Raw genomic sequence first — 22,405 nt, forward strand, 5'->3', positions numbered from 1 at the left:
CATAAACAGAATTTATTTGTGGAAAATCCAAGATAAATATAAATCATGTTGAATTAAACCAGAATAAAGGTGAGAAAAGCATTTAGAAGTAAATAAAACACTAGTTCTGATTTAAACTGTAATTTCTTAACACACTGTACCCTAGAAAGGGCAAGAGATGAAGGTACATATAAGAAGCATTTGGATTGACAAAGATATATTCTCATAATATTCAGCATTCTCCAACTTAAATACTCCATTTAAGAATTTTTACTTATGTTACCTCTCTTCTTCTGTTTTGTTTTCTTTTGTTGTTTGTTTGTTTGTTTGTTTGTTTTTTAAGTTTAAAAATATTTAAATTATCCCAATATTTCTAAAGTGAAATGCATAAAAAAGAAAAAAGTTGATTGAATACAAATAATATTAGCAGATATTTGAAAATCCAACTCATCTATTTATGAAAATGTTTCTTACAAAACCAAGTCTCTCTTTTGCTGTATGCATTATCTACATTAAAACAACAATAACTTTTACAAATTTTTGACAGTTCATAATTAATTAGCTTCCAATTGTTTGAAAATTATTGCTATTATAACTGTACTTACCCATAATGGTTAAAGCTGTGGCTTTTGGTAAGTCTTCTTTCATGGACTCTATTATTTCAAGATTACCACCATCCAAGTTGCATCTATTTATGGTTCCATTTCCTGAACTTATCCAGTAAAGTTTGTTCTCCACATAATCTATTGATAAGCCTGCAATTAACATATGCAATTTTAACTGTTGTTTGAAAACCTAATCTACATTTAACATTAAGCTGTTTTAACAACAAAAATGTGTTCAACAAAAAAAAAAAATACATAAAATTGTTATTTATCTACTCAAATGTTAAAAAACAAATCAAGAAAACCAAATAAGCTCAGACATTTTTAGTGAAAACAACATGCTTCTTGAAATATTTCTGCCTTTATTTCTCCAAACATCTACAGAAGTCAATCAGCGACTGACTCATGAAAGTATCATATGGCAGAGAGCTACTTGAAGGAACTGAGGTCCTAAGAGATGTCATTAACTACTATCAAATGCCAACCAGAAGCCAACGTTTTTATTCTGCAATTATGAATGTATATTCTTAAAACAATCTTTCTGTGTGTGTGATTTTAAGAACTAAGAAGAGTCTGTTCTCTCCCTAAATGCATAGTCTTCTGTTTAGAATGCTGACAAAAATTAAAAAAAAAAAAAAAAAAAACTTAATGATAGTACTCAATAAATTTATAGTTACTAATTTTAATTTAATTTCATAGTAAACTGTCTTCATGATCAGTTCTTTGGAATTAGAAGCAAGAGAATTTAGAAATAAAAATATTTGCAGAATAGCCTACTAAGTAAACAAAGCATATAATATTCTGGAATAAAGTGCAAAGAACTAAAAGACAATATATTTCAGACTTCTCAAATCCTTTAAAACTGTTGAAGAAATTGCAGCAGGAGATTTTCCACAGTGAAATACACTTGGCATGGTGACAATACATGCCATAATAATTTGCTTTGGTATTAGACTTTTCCCAGAACTCGTATTAGGTAGCAGATGATTGCCAAAAAATACTGTATTTCACTACAAAGGTCAGCTTCTAGAAGGCACGAAATACTCTCCTTCCATCCTGTAATCTGCTTCTCTGTAGAAAGTCAGATAAATTTTAAGAATTCTGACAGAAGAAAGCAGTGCCATGTGCTGCAGTACTAAGAGCTTGCATCAGGACACTACTGTACGCACAGCTGACATAGTAAGCCAAAAGGTGTCCACTTTGTAAGCTTTTCAAATGTAGTCTTCCAGTTCCTTTACAGTTACTGATATTTGTTCTGCTCTCTGCAAGTGTATCACCCAGAGGAAAAACAACAAAAGCTAAAGAGAGGATACCAAGTATTGCCTCAGCAGACTGATCTTGCAACATCTCTTTGCACAGAAGTGATCCCCAGCTTGTAAAGTAAGCACTGATCAAAGTGAAGGGGTAGTACCACAGACCTTGGAGATACTTGCAGTACATAGGAAACTTTCCTGAAAATCTGAATGAACCTTGCAATGGATTTAAAAGGGTAACACACAAATAAATATTAAGGTTTCCTTACTATCATATGGATAGAATTTTCTATTCCCAGTAAGTCCTGCCTGCTACCAGATAGCTGCTCACTGATTTCATGCAGACAGGTCTATTAATGGGGTTGCTATGAATGTTATCTATACAGCAATTACAATGTTACGTTGCCAGGTTTTCTACTATTTTAGTTATTAAAGTAATGTTTCTATGCATGGGTATACCAAAACATGGTATATCTGATAGAAGTAACAGCCCCATCTATTGGGGCTGCTTGGGTAGGCTACCCAAGTCTACCACAGCTTGTTTTCTTGGAATGCTTTCCTGTAGTGTTATACCACCGCTACAAACTCAGAGTGCTTCAAAGAGCCTAGAATCATCACCTAGATGAGAACTGCTACTATTCTTAAGAGTGAGCTCACACATCTATTTTGAGTAAATGATGTAAAAGAAAACATACTGCAATATCCTGAAAGAACTGTCATAGCGGTGATCTGCTCTTACATGTAATTTTACTGCACATAGACCTAACCTGGTACAATTAATAACCTGAAGCCTTCTCCAATTCCTCCTTCCACCACAACATTAAGCAGCAAATGAATGGACTGAAGATCAGGTCTTGGTCAGGTCTAAAATTAAACTAGACAGTCAAAATGAAGTCAGAAAAATAATTATACAAATGGTATAAATAAGATCAAAAATAAGATCCTCACAAATAAGATCAAAATAATTTAATATCATAAAAACTGACATTTTTAAATTAATTTAAGTTTTTAATATTGAAAACTGACACTTATGTGTCAGTTAAAATACAGGTATGTTAATAAGAATCATTGAAATAAAAGATTAAAAATATTCTCCAGAGAGTGTCATCTCTTGCACATTCTTAATAGGAATACAATATTCCATAATTTAATAATACTGTTTCCTTAAAAAAATCCAGTGGAAGCATGCTTTTTATTTCTAGAGCTTTACAACAAACTCCTTAACTGAAGATAAGTTCCATGATCAAATGATCTGCCTCACAAAGCATGAAGATAAATATAGCAAGAAATCTGAATCCCTAAGAAAGTAATTTAATGGAACTCCATTGACTAGTTTTTTTTTTTGTGTTTTTTTTTTTTTTTTTTTTTTTCAACTGATCTATATATGTCAGTATTTAAGGCTTTTAGAAATGCAAAATGGACTATTAAGTTTTAACTAGCATCTTAAGAGAAAAATAAGAGACAAAATTTGTCTTTGTAAGATTATCAGTTTCCAAAATATTTAATCTACACATGTTGGTGTTAATACCAAATATTTTAACTGAAATTATCTCATTCTTTCAAAACCAAACTCAAACTGAAAAAAAAAAAAAATGTTTTCAAGACAACTGAAGAAAACAAATGCTCAGGACATCTTAATAAGCCATATATTTTTCAATAATCCATCCATGTATTCATTTATTAGATCATTCACCTCATTCTCCAAATACTCCAAACTAGCACTACATGAGCTGGAGTATTCCTTATAGAAAAACACAGTTTCTTGGCTTGAAATGAAATGCTACTTTGGCTCTTCAGCAGTTTTCTTCTTGTTCTTAGTATGGAACTTCTTGTGCTAACAATAATGATAATTTAAGCCATTAAAACTGGTATTTTGCACATGCATGGGTATTTAGAGTACGATGTTGGAAATTTAACACTTGTTTTATCTACAAAACAATGTATCTGATTTTTCCTTAGATATACAACGGACTCTCTTTTCATTGTTCATCCTGACTGACAATAAAACTGAGCCAAGATGTCTACCAATTATAAAGTATTTCAGCAGTAGACAGGTGCAAACTTTACTTTCCCTTTACATACATATATACACACACAATTTACTTACTACATGTTTTATGACTTATCACACTTTCAGACAGGCAAGAAGAAGGGAGAAACAACTAAATCACTATGGTCTCCTTTGTCTCATTATTATGTAAAAGAACTTTCAATCTGGAATGAAACCTATTCAAGTAACTCAGATCTCAAAGGTGTTAAATTAATCTAATACTACAGGAAAAAAAAAAATCTCACAGCTCTGTGGTGAAAAAGCGTATGTCACACTACTCAGTCCTACGGGCTTACAGGAATGTTTAACTGTATGAATAGTCCATCTCATACCACTGAGACTCTATGTGCATGAAGAAAAATGTCACAAAACCCACACAGATTTGCACATGCAGCCTTTGACCGTACTGATATATTTACAGAAAAAGAGGAGTACTTACCACTCTACCATGCATTTGGTTCAGTGGCTTTACTGCTACTCAGAACAAACTCAATGACAGAAACCATAAGGACTGCAATTTAGGACCTTGTGACCTATGATCACAGGATATTCAGTGCAATAGGTTGCACACAGCCTTACTTCTTAATATTGTCCAAATATATGAGTTTATGCTTCACCTCAAAATTAGTGACTTTACCACTCTTTTCCTCCAAATAAACAGACAACTGTTGTTTCAGGTGGACAGAAATCAAATCAAACCAAAAATAAAACAGTTGCCAAATGTTTTCTATAAAATTCTTTGGATGTATTGTCTAAAATGCATGTTGTGTTTGCTCTATTTTATTTCATTCATTTTTTTGCTTCTGAAAGTTTAATACATTCAGTTATCAAAAGCCATAAATTATTTAAAATATAAACACTTTATAGATGGGCTTTTAATCTGGCAAAGGTAATTGAGATTACTACTTTAACTCCCTAAACAAAAATGAAATCACAAAAAGAAAGGAATATGAACAACAACAAAAAACTATCACACATAGAGAAGATATAATTTACCACCAATTATATTAATTCTCAAATATTAAAAATTAGGTTAAGTCATATCAAATGCATTCTCCAATTTCTATACATAAAAAAATTAAGAGCCAAATTATCTTTTCATTGTGTAGCTGGGGCTGGGATTCTGTTGAGGATAGTTCCAAATTTCCACCAGTAAAAGAATCCTCTCACATTGATTAAATTGATTAAATTAATTAAAATCCCACTCTCTACACTTTTTTTTTTTTTTTTTTAATCCATGTCCTAAAGTGTAGAGTAGAGTATACTCAATGCATTACAATAGATTTCAACTCAATTAGAATGGGCCAAAAATGGTGAAACACAAAAATACATTAGTGTTTTCCATGCCTTTATGCATGTTCTTATCACTTTTAGAAAGTACATGAAAAACATCACGGTATATTTACACAGCATTTCAATATATTATTTGTATTAAAGTACTATTGAATAAAAAAAAGAAACAGCAAAAATGGTATTTACCAACAGGATCTTTTTGATTCTGAAAGAGAATTTTGCTGTTGCTGCCATCCATGTTTGCCATGTTAATTGTGTTTCCATCGGTCCAATAAAGCTTACTTAAGAAGAAAATAAACATATTGAAAATGTCGCTTTGTGTACACAATGTTTTTAATGCACCAGAAGTGAAAACATGTTTATAAATTTAGAAGTAAGCAAAATATACAAATAGCAATTACACGATTTAATTAATACTAAGCTTTAGTAGGGAAACATTATTCAGTTAAGAAATTCTCAGAAAAATCTTTCAAATGGATACATTTAGTTCAAGTTTAAAAGACAACAAAATGGGCAAAAAAAAATCTGAATGATGAATGATCAATCGTCTGATGAGCTTTAGATCAGTTTAATTATTAAAACCACAGATATCTTACCCTTTTACTGGGTGAACTGCAAGACACTGAGGTTTATCAATTCCATGGATGATCGAGGTTTTCAAGGAACCGTCTAAATGTGCCACATTAATTTGTGTTTCATCAAATTCTGAGCTAATCCAGTATAAATTCCGTGATATCCAATCAACTGCAAGACCTCTGATACTCTGAATATCTGCAAAAATTAGAAGCAGTTGTTCTTTTGATTTTCTTTCTAGGCTAGTCTCTGTCTTTGAGGGGAAAAAAAACAAAACAAAACAAAACAAAACAAAACCACCAAACAAACAAATAAACAAACAAAAACCAAGCACAGAATATATTCTACATTTTTTTAAATAAATGTGTGCAATACTCTGAGAATATGTATTTGCAAACTGGTTTTTGAGAATGAGTAATCATGTTTCTTCTTGAACCTGACACATCTGAATAAGTAACATGGAATTTGCATTAAGGATTTGGGAAATCCTCCCTTAATAGTCCTAAGAAAATAACATAAGACCTATTGTTCAAAAATAATAATAAGACAGACTCAGTGTTTTCATAGTGCATTCCTCTATTTAAGAAAGTATTTATTACTCAGTGAGCTATTAAAAAGTGGTTTTTTTTGAAAAGATGATAATGTAGAATGAGTTAGCCTCGATTAGGTAGTTTAAAGATCACATTTAATAACCATAAAATTACTTGTGAAATAAGAAAAAGGTTCATATTTGAGTAGTCGCAAGTCATACTTAACATATAGAATACTAAGAAGCTTTCTAAAACAAAGCAATGCTGAAGTTTAAAAGCCTACTTTCTTTATCACTGAGCAGGTTCACTATATAAAATGTAAATGGTTCAATACCACATAAGTAGGTAGGTAGCTACAGCACTGAAGAGGCTTTTTTTTTTTTTTTTTTTTTTTTCAAGTTCTGGAGCTGGTATCTAATACTTTGATGAAAGACTTAACTTCCTCCTTAGGCTTTGAAAAGGAAGGATGTCATGCAGCTGTTAAGAACACCCTAGCCCTAAAACAAAGTAGCAAGAAATCTACTTGTATTCACTGATTAAAGCTTAAAGTGTAGTTTATCAAGAGCCACTGGAGGAAACGACTATTCTTATTGTACATATGATACTGGATATGAACTTCAAAATAAGGAAAAATGAGAAAGAAAGATAATTTCTGAAACAATATATTTTACAGTCTGTGCAGATAAAGTCTGCACAGATAGCTCTCTCCAGAGTCTATCACAAATAATTTTGATTAAATATGCAAGACTTTTCATGGGAGATCAATGACTAACAAGAATAGGCACCGCAGCATTTAGAAGAAGCAAGCCTATTAGAAGGAATCAACCTCTGATGGTAGCCAGTATAAGTTGAGCTAGCAAAATATGAATAAGATATGATTAATTAGATAGCTTCACAAGTCTCTTTGCATGTGAAAGCCTTCATTAACATATTCATTAAGAATGGTAACATCTGCTAATATCTGCCTTAAATGCTGGGTATAAAATCACTACTTAATACCAAGGTAGCAAAGTGATGTTCTCCCTAGGCTTAGCAGGGGTTCATACTGCATCTTTGTAGGTGAGGAAGCAGGCCAAGGGTGATTTCACTATAGTTCATAGTTTGTACTTTTTTTTACATATTTAAATTACATAGTCTGTAATTTAACTTGGTTACTTTCACTGACAGAATTATTGCCACTGACAAATTAATATGGCTGTTAGTTTGGCTTGGCCTGCATACATGTAAGGTCAAATGGTTATTGTGCATTAGAAAATTTTCCAGCTTTCAAGAATGCATCAAAAGACACTGAAAACACAGCCTTGACCTATTTTAAATTGTTTCCTTCTTCTTTTTTTTTTTTTTTTTTTTGGTTGGAAGAACTAGAAAAACAAGGATTTCATCCTCTTAAAATGATTAAAGTATGACTTCAGCATACTTGTGACACTGGTATGAGACTTCATCCAATGGGAATCCTACTACTGTATGCCTATAAAGCTTCTTAATTTTTTATGACAAGTATAATAATGTAACTGTTAGCAAATGAGATCATTCACACAAAATAAGTAGTCCTTATAAAGTCTGGATACATCAGAACGTGATAATTTTGCAAAGTTTATCTAGTCTGCAACAGAAGCTAACATCAACTAAAAAATATATAAAATTATGAAATAATGCTAAATATTAATAATAAATATTATGATAATGATAAACAGAAACACATGGTGAGTCAATTTCATTAAGCTTTTTGATAAGTTTCTTAATTTTTCACTGTATGTTTTATACAGTAAAACAATGGTGTAATTCTACTACCATTTAAAACCAAACCAAACCAACCAACCAACCAAATTCTCTTTTGGACACCTCAGTTCATGATGTAGAGAAGAACTTCAAGAGACACTGTAAAACTTGTTCTAATGATTGGTACTGAAAATTGTCTCCTCGGGGATAGCAGAGGAAAAATAAAGATACCCACAAAAATAAATTAATTTATCAATCTATATAGTCAAGTGGGGATATTGCCATGCTTGTCCAATGACTTTCTAAAGTTTGCTAATACAGAAGAAATTTCTTCTAAAGTGACAACTGGGAAAGAATTTTTTTTTCCCCCCTTGGGTTACCTGTTCTGAAAAAGTTTTTTCATTTTTTTCATTTGCTCTCAAAATGAAAAATGTCTGATCTTACAAGAGTTATTTCTTTCCTTCTCTTTCCCTTCAAATATACACTCAACAATTTGCCTCCAGATAGTCCCTGTCAGACAGTTCTGCTTTTTAAATTGTTCTCCTATTGTTTATATGAATTATCCAATACCAGTGAAAAGTATACCAAACAAGAATATGAACACTTAGAACACATGAACATTTACGTAAAATTATTTATTTGTAATTCTATATTATGCTATTTACCTCTTGAAATAATGGTTTCTAAGCCAGTCCCATTAATGAAGGCACGCTTGATGGTCTGTGTTTTCACATCAGTCCAGTACAACCGTTCCTCAACAGCATCAAAATCTATGACTGTCACATCGTCAATGTCAGGAACAGTGAAGGCTGTGATGAAGTTGAAGTACGGGTTCTCTATGTCCACTCCTCTTATTTCAGAATGCCTTGCATAAAGAAGAAATTTCTTCCTTTCTGTTAGAAGACAGGAAAACATCACCTCATCCTCTTTATATTGTTGCTAGCAGAAGTCAAAGTTATTCATTTAAAATCAGGTTACAAATGTATAAATAGAGTTTGTATGAATTACTTAATATCTCCAGAAAACCTGCGCCTAGTAACATTTGAGAAATGTTATAGAGCACAAAAAATCACGGGAAAATATATATTAATTTCGTATACTAGATGTGATGTTACTGTTCCACTAAATCAATACAGTCTAGTGAAAGACTAGGGAAAAATCTTGAATAACATTTAAATTTTTCTATTGCACTTATCCCAATCAAAAAGAGTTTAATTTGCATATTGTAACAACTATTAACGTTTGGTATATTTCAGGGGAGCAGACTATCGCTGTAACAGGAAAGTTCCGCAATCAACAAAACTCAGTAGAAATTCTAGAATGTATATGCGGAATATTACAAGGTGTATATTACAAGGTTGTACAGATAATGGACACAATTATTTGACATTCAGTGGTCTTTTATAGCTTTAAGGTGTTTATTATTTTTTTTTTTTAATAAAATTCTCCTACAAGTCTATATGTCTAACATTTGCTCTTCGTTTTGTTTTCTTAATCCTTGTAAATGAAACTAAAACAATTTTAGAAAAACAGACAGACATTAAAGCTATTAAGTGTCTTTTTAATATTCATCTTAATTGACTCATCATTTTTTGATGATGAACCTTACACCATAAATCCTTCTGTTTTGCAGAGGTAAGTTCTACTGACATATCATACACACAAGCAATAGAAAATATGATCATGGTAATAAGTATCAACGTTACACATAACCCATATATGAGAATAAGTTGTCAGTTCTGAAAAAGGAGATGTCTCTTTTAATCTATCATTAAAATGCTCTGTAGAGACTTTTTCTAAGGCTATTTTAATTTGTCCAGTTCAAAGTCTTAATACAATTGTCACGCCTTGAGAGGAAAACTTACCATAACATGTTTTCTTGTCTAAAGAAAGTTTCATCAGATGTGGACATGCACATGCAGCACTTCTGTTGTGATTGATCAGACACATATGAGAACATGGACCTCTGCCCTCATTAGCAGCACATGGATTGGAAGCTAAAATTGTACAGGGAAACAAAATATAAAAATAACATTTGGAACTAGTCACCATTCTTGTAGTACCAAATATTTTCTCATTAGATCATGATTACCATTTTAATCCTAAGTTGATTTACTAGCTTTTCACTAAAAACAAACAAGATTCTAGGAGAAAATTTAACTCATCAGTAGTTCAAGATTTTTTAATAAGATTTTTAATATTAGTATTCTGAGAAGTGAGAAATACTTTATTCATCTAAATCTGGAGTAACACAGCAAAGAGAAATAAATATTTACATAGAAATGTAATCAGATATCAAGATGTACACCTCATTTTAAAGTGCAATACTAAAATCTGTTAGTAACTATACACTGTAAGGCCTAATCTTTGTTAACTCCTTCAAATTTCTCACTGAAATTTATAGCTAAATGACATTTAAAAGCTAACTGCTCAAAATGTGATCAATATGAACTTATGAAGTTTAATGGCCTTCTCACCTTCTTACTGATTTTACTCTTGGACCTCTTCCTTTGTTTATAGCTTGAGGAGAGGAACACCCTTATTTAGTTTCTTGTTGTATATTTAGTATCATCACACAATATTCCTCAAACAAAATTTTAAATTGCAATAACTCATTCCTCATTAAAGACAGTCAAGAGCCAAATGAAATTGTAACTGTACTGAGTTAGTAGCTGCTTCTAATATTACAGAAAGCTGTATTAAAATATTTTGCTAAGTTAGCAATAATTGCCAGTGATGTGTCTTTTTGTGACATTAAAATTTGATCGTACAAGGTCCTATTTTAGCTGCCATGCTATTAACCTTGTCTCATTTGCTGGTGTTAAGGTACCTCTTTTGTCAAAGCAGCATAAGCTATACTGGTGAGAGAGTGGTGAAAATTCTCTTTGAAGAATGACCAGGACTACTGAGCTTGTACTTGTAATCATTTTTCCTAGGCTGATAATGGCCAGATTTTTTTAAAGTTTGGGCAGTCACAAAATTTACCATTCCAACTTCATGAAGTCAATGGATAAAGTTTTCCCAGTGAGATATTAATTTTGCAGTTTATTTATAACATTTAAATATGAACAATTGCATACTCCTAACCAGGAGGCATGGAATAAAAACTGTCAGTGAGGACATGAACAATACATTTCATTTTGTCAAGAGCCAAAGCTTAGACCGCAAGATGAACTTCAACAAATTCAATGCTTCCCCTCAATTTGACCTACTAATTAGAATATTAGTGGAAAATCTAACATGAAAAGATGATTTGAAAACATGCAAAACTTTTTTCAAAAAAAACCCTCTACTAAATGTAATTTTTTTTTTTCAAGCAACTTCCTACATTTCTCTGATCAAGATGTGCTGAAATTGCTTTAAAGACCAACAAGCAAACTAATTGAAGAAGACTTCTTAGTGTTACAAAACCTGGAAACTATTGTTATCTTCATTCATTACTACACAAACACGGAATGAAAATTTCAAAAACTCTGATTAATGGGTTAATAAAATTCTATCCAGCATCTCCATCATTCTATCAAAAAAAATCACTTTTTTTTTTTTTTTAATATTATTTTTCCATTAAGTCCCTTTCAAGCACTACTAGCACTGGAGGCTAAATAGCTTTTTCACAGTCTTTGCTATTTTTCCTGATATTCCAAGGCTTATTGAAAAGAAACATCACGCATCTTCTTTGTCATCATTTCTAAATCTGATAAGAATTCAGCTGGGTCAGTAGACTTAAAAATATTCAGTCTTGGTTAATAATTTAATATCTTCTTTAACTGATAACAGACTGTAAATACCCTTTTATCTTTATGTGATGGCTATATTTGATTTTAGAGTAAACTGCCATAATCTAAAAATCATGTATACAAGCACATGTATATATTCCTTTTTCATTCATACTGCTTTCATTGAGTAACAGTTAAGTCCATTCTTTACTTTTTAATAAAAAAAACAATTCTCTTGAAGAAAAATAGGTATGCTATTGGCCTGACTGACTCACAAAACTTTGGCTCTTTCATTTCCTTGTGCTAGTTCTAACACTTCTAATTCTATCGTGAATCACCATAAAACCAATCCTTACTTATCTTCTCCATGCCATTTAGAATTTCACACACTTCTTTTGCAGAGAAGCCTGTCTATAAGCTTTATTTCAAGAAGCAGCACCTTACCTTACAAAAACCTTTCACATACTTTTGATCAGCCTGTCAAGCTTTCTCTGTATCTTTTATATGATCTGCTTACAGCATTCAAGATGCAGGAGTGCTATGGATTTACACAGCATCACAGTACACTGTGTGGTTCTTTATTCCTTTCCTAATCATTTCAACCAATCTATTTTCCTTTTGATCACGGCAACCCACAGAACTGGTGTTTTCATCCAACTAGTCAGCCTTTTGCATTATTTAATTGATTTCCACTCCTGATTGCTTGTCAATCTCGTGCTCTTACAGTAGTGTGCACAGTTAGACACGTCACTCTTCATCATCTTCTTTGCAGTCTTCTTGACTGCTGTCTAAAACATTATTTAAACAAAATGTTTATTTTTCTTGACCAGTAACCCTTAAAAAGCTCCAGACGTTCTATCACCAGTTGACAAATGAAAGATTACCCTGACAACCTCTGAATATGCATTCACTATGGACCAACTTATATTAGCTTCATATTGAACCCTTCCCTTTTTGGCATCAGATTGCAGCCAGGAAAAAAAAATAAATAATATTCTACTTTAATGGTGGATGACATGATTAAATTCTGCCTACACTTTCAGATATATGCACTTTACTTACATCAAAAGGATACTTTTAAATCGCTGACAATCTATTCTCCGTATTATTTAAAACCAGTTATAGATCTAACACTCTGCTCACCATCAATATTTCCTGTAGTATTGCTTTTCGTAGGTCCAGAGACCATTCTACAGTACTCGGTCAAGATAAAATCTTTATACTACCTGATTGTATCTGATTATTTCAGCATTAATTTTTGGAATTTACAAGTTAGCCCTGATCAGAAAATGCAGTAGTTCTCATATATCTATTTATAATCTATATTCTCTATTTCAATTTCAGTTTTGAGTCACTCAAAGATTTAGTCAGTATCATTCATACATTCATCATGAACCATAATAGACAAAGAACCATAGTAGCTCAAAGATAGCGTGGTTCTTCATGGTACTCTACTGTATACAGCATAACAGCTTTATGGCAGTTCTGGAGCTCTTGTTAATGAATCTCTCTGTTTCCTCTTCCTCCCCGCCATGTCCAGTTTAGCCACCCAAAAGAATGGGCTTCACTTAAAGCTAAACAAAATCAGGCTGTTCACATTTGCACGTAAAATTTTCTCATTTTTCTTTCAAACAGAAATCTGCAAGAAGGCTGACAGGTACAGGAGAGTACACAGTTTAAGATGAAAGGGTACCACAAGAATCATGAACAGAGAAAATTGAAATTAATGAGATAAATTCAATACAAAGAATACAGAATATATGGAATTCCTGACTTTAAAAAAGCATACTGATATACCAGTCGGATGAGAAGCACAAATGTAAAAGAATAAGAAAGATCGTACAGGGCACAAATGATATGGGAAAGCCAAAGGCAATGGTACTTTTAGACAGTGGGTGCTATATTTTATAGAAAACTATCCTCAGAATTAGAAATTTACTGTTAAATTAAGTAAAATAAGAGAGAAGTGACAAAGAATTAATTGAAATCCAATGGTGAAAAGCTACAGCAGTGAAAAGTTATGTGAATGAGTAACTGAGAAATGAAATGGCTGACAAAATTCAATATATATACTGCAATATACATGGAAAAACAAAACAAAACAAACAAACAAAAAAACAATCCCCAGTTATAGATACAAGGATGAGCACAGAACTAGCATCTATATGTCCTTGATCCTTTTCTGAAGTAACAGAATTTATATTTTGCTTATGAAATGACTGTCCAATACCCCTCATATTACAAGAGCTAGGACACACTGAACAGAAATATCAGCTGTTAGGGCCATGAAGACCATTATGAGGTTGTCTTTCACACAGTGCACAGTTACACAACTGAGACACTTGTCCAAAAAGTTGCAAATATCCAGAGTTTATTTAAATTCAAGTCAAAAAAGAAAGGTTCATGCATGAAAATTCTGTCAAAGGGTTTAAAGCCTTTAAAGCACAAAGATACCATGTGAGGTTGAAAAAATCACTGAGTTACAGCTTACTGGAAGCTGACAGGCTATATGGGAAGAGCATGGCTGTTATCTTCCCTCAGGACCCCACTTTAGGCACTGATCAGCTTCAATTGACAGAGAGCTGATGTTGAGCTGGGGAAGACAAATGTAGGAAAGAATGTTTTTATAATTCCTAAAACAAAAATGAAACTTGCAGAAGGCACAGAGGAATCCAATTTAAACTTTGGAAATGTTGTATATATTTTGCAGGATTTATAATACATTATCAATCTTGATCATTTCGAAGTAAAAACAATGTATACAAGAATCTTATGATAAATTGTCAAACGCATATAATCTTAAAAATCCCACCCCAAATGAAAAAGCCAAATCTCTGCTCATATGCTACATTTCAGCAAAAGACAACACAAGCCTAAACAGAATATTGTAGTAAAACAGTGCTAGGAAGTTAAATGATTTCCATGTTTTAATTACAAAATAAGCCCCGTGGTACCAGTATGCTTTTTATTCAGCAACTTTTCTACTGCTTGTCTTAATTTCCAGTCTATAAAAATTTTATCTGCAAAATACAAAAATAATGTCACAGTCTTTTTTTTTTTAATTGAATACAAATTATTAATGAAAAAATATAATGTCACAAATATTTCTTTTTTAAAGAACTAATACAAATTGTTAATGAAAAAAAAATGGGAATGTGTGAGGAAACCACAGCTTTCTAAATTTTTACAAGCTGTGATCCTCCCAATACGCTATGTTTACCCCTCCCACCACTATCCTTGGTAGTATAGCTTGTGGTACAAATACAGCTTCTCATGCCTAAAATAGAAGACCTTATTCTTTGAAGGAAGTGGATTTTTTGAATATAATGGTAGTTGAGAAAATACTTTTCTTAGAAAATCTGCATTTTTCTATGTTTATAGCATTCTTGACACACTGTTTTCATTCTGTAAGATAAGTAGGTCCCAAACACATATTTCTGACATGTGACATCATGCTGCATGATATCAAGGAGTCGTCCAACATTTGTGTTTTTACTAACAGGTGAACCTATTGCCCATAAAAATATCTCACTAAAACTTTATTACCTTAAACTAGCACCTGTCCTAGATTAACTGAAACACTTTTAGCTTTACGCTACAGTAATTTGTAGCTCTGCTGTACTTTATTTCAATCAAAATAAGAAACATGATCTTAAAAAAACAAACTAATAACCTTTCACCCATATAGGTGACCCAGATACATACCTATGTTTTTGAGACTAGAAACTGCTTGTCTTTCTATGCTGTATTTATTTTGACATTTTCCCATGAAAACGTAATGTTAATTTCATTTTGGAATTTGAAACTGTGCATTATTTTGTTTTACTGCACAGTCACTACAAATTCGAAGGAAGGAAGGAAGGAAAATTATTAAAAATAAATTCAGATGGCCAATCATAAATTGAATTTGGTATTTTATGCATCATAAAAATCAAAGCTAAAATTACACAACTTGATGTTGAAACTTCTTGATGCTGGCAAATTATGGCTGAAAACTTGTCTTATACCTTCCCTTAGGCCAAGATATCTGTGACGATGGACCATCATCTCCCTAGGCTACAGTCTCTCTCTAAAGAAAGATCATCTCCCACGAAGTTGCCTGGCACTGGTCCAAACTGAAACAGAATTTAGTTGTTTTTTCTAACAGTAAGAAAAGTCTACTGGGGACTCTTCTGCTACTGTGAAAACACTGAATATAGAACACGGGTCCCCAAACACCAAACTGGAAGAAGTGACTAATTATAGAAAATGGCAAAAAGCCAGGACATGCTTTGGAAAAGCATCTGTTTAGGGGCAAGATCCAACTGCACCTGTAAATGGTATTCTCTGCTGGTGGAATGTAAATTATGTAGTCCTAAGTATGAACAGTGGGACTGAGAAGCTAGTAGAGATAGAGAAGTGAGTGCCAAATTAAGAAAATTGTAACACTAAAACAATATTTACTACTGGAAGTTGCACACAGTTTATTTTACAGAAAAAAATAGTTTTCCTTTAGAAAGAAGCATGACAGCTAATATTGTTATGTTTGCTTTTGACAGACTAGTTATAGTTACTTCAGTTACAAAACAAAACCAAACACATTACATTTAAAGCTTTTTAAATATACACGTATGTTGTTCTGCACTATATTTTTCATAGATCAAGAGCAAGAGTTCACAGGGGCAGCATTCGCAGACACTGATCTCACGTTAGTTCTCGCCTGAATAAAGATTCTGTTACTACCCAAGGAACACTAGTGATGAACATGACATTTAAGTAAAAACAGTCGGTTCAATGCAAATCCATATACATATAGTAGTATATAAAAGAGTACTTTGTTCCCCTCATATAAATAATAATTAAGTGTTCTATAAATACTCACCTTGTGGTTGACGACTTGGGTGATATATCTGAAGATCAAATGGTTGAGCACTTGTTTTTTGTATTACACTGACATTCTGGCCAGTCCATTTATTGGCTTTTGCAAGTGTATTGGTCCGCCAATCTGTCCAATAAACTTCACTCCCATACAAGGAAACAGCAAAAGGGTGAGAAAGATATTCATGACCCCGTATAATTTCTATCATGCTGGTTCCATCATATAACGCAGAGTAAATAGCATCTGATCTAGAAGATAAACCCAAACTTAAGATTACATAAGAATAATACTAATTAAAAAATCACACTGTCGTTATGAAATTGGTGCAAAATGTATTAAGACCTTATCCTTACACTGTTCATTCACTGAATGCATCAAATGTACTCCCATACAGTCATACATTGACACACTCCCACAGTCAATGTCTATGCACCAAAGACTGCTAAAGACAAATTGCTGACCAACAAAGTAATTATGTATAATAATAATTCAACGAGAGGAATGTCCATAAACTACATTCACACATAAGACTCTTTATGTTCAGAATGTACATATCTACATTCCACTTACAATGTATCTCACATTTTTGTATGTAAGAATAAGGATTTATAAAGATAACCAAGAATTCTGGTATCACTTTACCTGGCATCTGTCCATACTATTCTCTTTTCAAAGTGATCTACTGTAAGGCCATTAGGCCAGGCTCCAGTATCCATATCTTTATATATGATCTTTCTTTCTGCTCCACTCATAGAAGCAGATTCAATGCGAGGAAAATTTGCATCCCAGTCTGTCCAAAACAGAATTCTGGTGAGACACAAGGAAAACAAACATAAGAACATCTTTGAAGCATTTGAAAGAATTTAAATGGCTCAATGACAAATAAGTTGAAAAAAAGGTTCAATCACCCACATTTTTAAAATGAAATAAATGTGACTTTCCACTTAGTGCCTGTGAACACTAATACATACTATATTGAAATATTTTGTGAGGGTATAAATGGGCCAGTCACATGCAAATGGGCTGCTGCTCAGTCCTCTTGACTGACCATGTTCTGCACCTCTTGTTCTTGTCTTCCTGCTAAGTGATATTTCTATCTCCTTTCCTAGATGGGTCCTCTACTCTGCATGCATGTTGTGTATATATATACCTACTAGGACAAGACCACTGGTGCTGTTCATGTCTGTGCTGAATGTTTTCACCTTTGTCCACCTATGTGGTCAGTCATGTGCATATGTATGTATGTTTACATATGTTGTATATGTTTGTGTATGCATGGACTGAGAGTACATGCTCAGTCAAAATACTGGTTGGAATTGAAGACATGAAGCTGTGGCAGCCTCGCCTCCACTCAGCTACAGCATTTGTGCAATCCTAAAACAAACAGCTACTTTAAATTATCAGTTTCTGTATTCAAATTTACTTGTGAAAAGACTGAAGAGCTATTCCTATGTGTGTTCAAAGATTTTATTCTTTCACTACTTCTAACAAAATGTAGTATACAAATTCCTCTAGTTTTCCAAAAGACATATTTAAGCCTTCATTTTCAGGAAGATTGATGATTTGATTTGGTGGTAGGTTTGTTTGCTTGTTAGTTTTCCTCCAGTGATTTAATTTGAATAACTTACCTGCCATTTCTTCTGCCAATAGGATGTCCCTTTTTAAAGTTCTCTTTAAGATAAGCTATGCACTCTGTAAATAAGCTTACTAGCAAGTTTGCAAACATTATTTCCATTTTAAAGATCAAGAACAAAACAAAAAAGGTAGGATTTACCTTCCTTGACTTCAGGCACCTAAACTATGTTTTTATAGTCACGCAAATATCAAAGTCAGATAAATTGTCTTGGCAATATCTAAATCTGTCCATTAACAGGCCACAGGCTCCAGTTATTATCATCTTCACTACAAAATTAAATGAAACAATCACTCAGCAAGAGAAGTATTTTGTAAAGAAATTGTATCTCCTGAGTTACCTTTTCTTAACCCTTTTCATTGGGGCAGAACACACTGTACCAGATGGTATTTCATTCAAAATACTGTTTCAGACATTATTACAAACAAGTTAGGTTCTATAACTTACAGCAAAAAGGAAATCAAATTATTTCATATTTAAACCTAATTATTATTATTATTATTTTTAATATTTTGCAACATGAAAAAATGTTTTATTTTGTTTTTTATAATTACCCGTATCTGGGATCCAAAGCAATAGCCCTTGGATGTTCCATAGCTCCTGCTATTAATGTTGTTCGCAAAGTACCATCTAGTTTTGCAACTTCTATTTGGTCCAAATTACTGTCTATCCAGTATATATTTCCTGCAATCCAGTCTACAGTAAGACCTTCAGGTGTGGCCAGGCCATGTTGTACTACCACCTCAATGGCACTAACACCTTAAAAGAGAGAAAGAGAGAGAGAGGGATTCATGCTCTTGGAGTGAGCTCTTGATTAATCCAATGGATGACAGTGCTCTTTCATTCCATGTGACATTTTTTCTTTGGCAATGGGATAGACAGGTGTAAATAAGTATATTTCTGGCAGTATATAAATAAATTTCATTCTACATTAACTGAAATTTTTAATTCTTTGACAGTTTAACAAGTAAAACCCTGAAAATTTCAGTGAAGGCCAGAGCTCACATGGAGTCACACAGCAGACATTCTTGTGCCCTAATAGCAGGGATCTCTTTCACAGTATCTGTGAAGGACACACTTGTGCTCTGTCTCCAACTGACTAGATATACCAGACAGATTTCATGCAGCTCTTTAACTTTCTTGTCAATCAGAAAAAGAGAAAACTGAAAGATTATGATGAAGACAGAAAAAGCAGGGAGAACCCTGTTTGGACTACACAGTTTGAAAAGCTCTACAAGAAAAAATAACTTTTTTCCTTTGAATTCACAAGTACAATCATGCTGTTTACAAAGATCTCTTTCCCACCATAAACTGTCTTTGGATCTCCAAGTGATTCTGCACAAACAGTAACTACAGAAGCATTTTGTTAGCCCTCAGGAATTCCAGGAGAGTACAGTGTTATTTATATATATACATATATATATATTTAATACAGCAGAGAAGTCACCTGGCCTTTGATACAGTGTGATTGCAACACAATGTGATGACAACAGTCTGCCTTACTAGTTTCACACAAACACCACAAACATTAATAGAAAGTGGCAAGTCTTTGGCTCTCTTTACATACTTAGCCCTGTAGGCTACTTCTGTCCTAGTCTGCACCCATGGATATAAATGTACCCACAAACACCATCTACTAAGAGGAAAAAGAAACTATGTCAGAGAACGTAAGTATGAGTGCATATGTGAACTGTTATAACAGCAAATTTTAGATACTTCCATCAGTTAGCTCACACAGGAGTGAAAGCACCTGAATAAATAGTTTAATTAAGAATATTATGTATAAATACTTTCAAATATATTATTAAATTCTATTGAGTTATCGGCCATAATTACTTTGCCAGAGAAAAGAACAACTCTTTCTGAATTCTATGAAACTACAAAGCAAAATCTTTCACCTAGTGAAACCTGATCATTTATCAGACATCTGATAAATTCTTGCATTTTTATCAGACATCTCATTGCTCTCTCCAACTTCCTAAGGTGGGGAAGTGCAGAAGTCTCTTCTGGTCTGTTCTTCCTGATAACCAATGACAGAACACATGGGAATGGCACAAAGCTGCTCCAGGGGAGATTCAGACTGGACATTAAGAAAAAGTTGTTTACTGTGAGGGTAATCAAACACTGGAACAAAATTTTTAGACAGGTGCTTGATGCCCCACTGTACATTTCTTGTACTTTTTTAATATGGGGAAGTTAATTGCAAAAAATGAAAAAAGAAAAAAAAAAAGATATCGAACGCATTGGATCAGGAAGAAATATCAGCCCTTTGAGGTTGCCAGTTTCCTCCCTCCCTACAGTGTATTGCAAAAGGAAACTTTTATAACAAATTTTTTTTCTAGTAATGCACCAATTTAGATACACACCCTTTTAAAGGCAGAATGCCATCAAAGATTCTCTTTGTGTGAATGGTAGTAGCTCAGTTACAATTTAACTGCAGTTGTTTTTACTGTTAAGAAATTAAAGATTAAGTTCATACCTCCAGTATCAGAAAGCTTGCCTCTGTAAATTTTGTCTTCTACCACATCTGTCCAGTACAGTAAACTCTGACTGAAATGAAAATCAAGTGCTATTGTATTTCTTAAACCAGGAACCAAGAGGCTGTAGTCACGTTTGTGAAGATCAATTTTTCTGATCTCATGTCGAATAGAAAAAATTATGAAAGCCTCAAATGGATCTGGAAGCAGAAGATTATACATTTCAAAAGAATGATAGAGAAGAGATTGTTATATATTGCTATAAATTACAATTGGAATAAGAACAGCAGAGTATTTTATCAAGAGAAACAGTTGATTAAAACAATTAACTTTCTTATAGAGAGTCTTTGAATGTATTTTATATTTTTAGTCCTTTCAGACTTCCCACTTCTCCATTCTAATATTATCTTTGATCACAACTACAGACACTAAAGCATTAAAATCAGAAATATCAAATTGAACTATTGAACCATATAGCTCCACCAAAAACAGTTACATAAGATCTTTTAAAAGACTTGAGTTATCAAAATTAAAATCTGTTTTCTCAAAAGCTTCAGAAAATATTAATCCATTAAATTATACATTGTTCCAAAGCCAGGTAGCTGAAAACATTTGACATATATAATAATATATATAACTTTTTTTTTTTTAAATTGAAGTGCCTAAAAAAAAATTCACCGTAAACTACCAAGCAAGGAAATTTTTTTATGTACTTACTGGTATACCCCATCACCAAACCCACCTACCGCTAAAGTTAATACACATTAATAAACAAAGTTTTTCACACTGAGCCACCAGAAAGTGGTTTTCTTTTTCTTTTGCAGTTATTTCTCCGAGAATGCAATACAAGTGTACATTTATTTTTTTTTAAGTTGAAAGAGTAGGTATCTCTCTAGAGCTATGTTTCTGCTGATGTACTTGGTCATAATCTGCCTTGGCCTTTCCAAATGATCCTTGTGTTTGTTAAAGCAATGGCTAGCTTTCTGCAAAGCCAATTTTTCAAAGCTGTGCTGTGGTTGAATAATTTAATGAAGAACAGGATCACTAATGTTAGTAGCCGTTTCACAAGTTTCAGTGATCTGAACCTGAGAAACAGCTTAAGGGCACTCCTCAATTTCTGATAAATTGGCAGCTGTTATGCAAGAAACCACAGGCTAATAACAACCTGTGTTTTAGGCAACTCCAATGCATAAGAAGACACATGATATAAAACAGCAGTAGTTTCTTCTATGTTTCTCAGTAACAAGCACCACAACTGAAAAAAAAAAAAAAAAAAGAAAAAGAAAACTAACGAATATGTGCTCCCTTGGTGGCTTTTTTTCCATTCAACAAGGGGAAGTCTACCTCAAACTAAATAATGTAAGGTGCAAATCATCAGATACAATGATGAAAAGGATTAGAGTTCAATGTGATCTTATCAAATTTAACATATAGTACTTAGTATGTAAATCAACATATATATATATATATGTTGTGCGATGTTGATTTACATTCTATGTTTATATATAATATATATATATATACATATACATATATAAACTTAGAATGTAAATCAACAAAAAGAAATGGCTAAGAAAATACATGTAGGCAAAGTAACACCGTTTGGGTGTTTGGGACTTTTGGGGTTAAATGAGCAGATCAAATTTTTTTTTTTCCCTCTTCCTTTCCCTTCCTGAAACATTACAAAGATATACATTCAGGTCTTTGGTTATTGTGACT

At 32.8% G+C, this 22,405-nt stretch overlaps 1 protein-coding gene across 1 annotated transcript in view; it reads right to left on the bottom strand.

The window, feature by feature from the left end:
- Positions 1-22,405, bottom strand: part of LRP1B (LDL receptor related protein 1B) — a gene marked incomplete at both ends in the record, with an annotated part of 669,864 nt that overhangs the window by 179,877 nt on the left and 467,582 nt on the right. Inside the window, 9 exons of the mRNA XM_084288908.1 lie at positions 585-734; positions 5,367-5,461; positions 5,777-5,951; positions 8,668-8,895; positions 9,868-9,999; positions 16,580-16,824; positions 17,219-17,383; positions 18,764-18,968; positions 20,689-20,886. Of these exons, the coding sequence (XP_084145034.1) occupies positions 585-734; positions 5,367-5,461; positions 5,777-5,951; positions 8,668-8,895; positions 9,868-9,999; positions 16,580-16,824; positions 17,219-17,383; positions 18,764-18,968; positions 20,689-20,886 (1,593 nt within the window). The remainder of the gene's footprint in view (positions 1-584; positions 735-5,366; positions 5,462-5,776; positions 5,952-8,667; positions 8,896-9,867; positions 10,000-16,579; positions 16,825-17,218; positions 17,384-18,763; positions 18,969-20,688; positions 20,887-22,405) is intronic.

The sequence above is a fragment of the Netta rufina genome (genome assembly GCF_964035555.1).
Source record: "Netta rufina genome assembly, chromosome: 6".
NCBI lineage: Eukaryota > Metazoa > Chordata > Aves > Anseriformes > Anatidae > Netta > Netta rufina.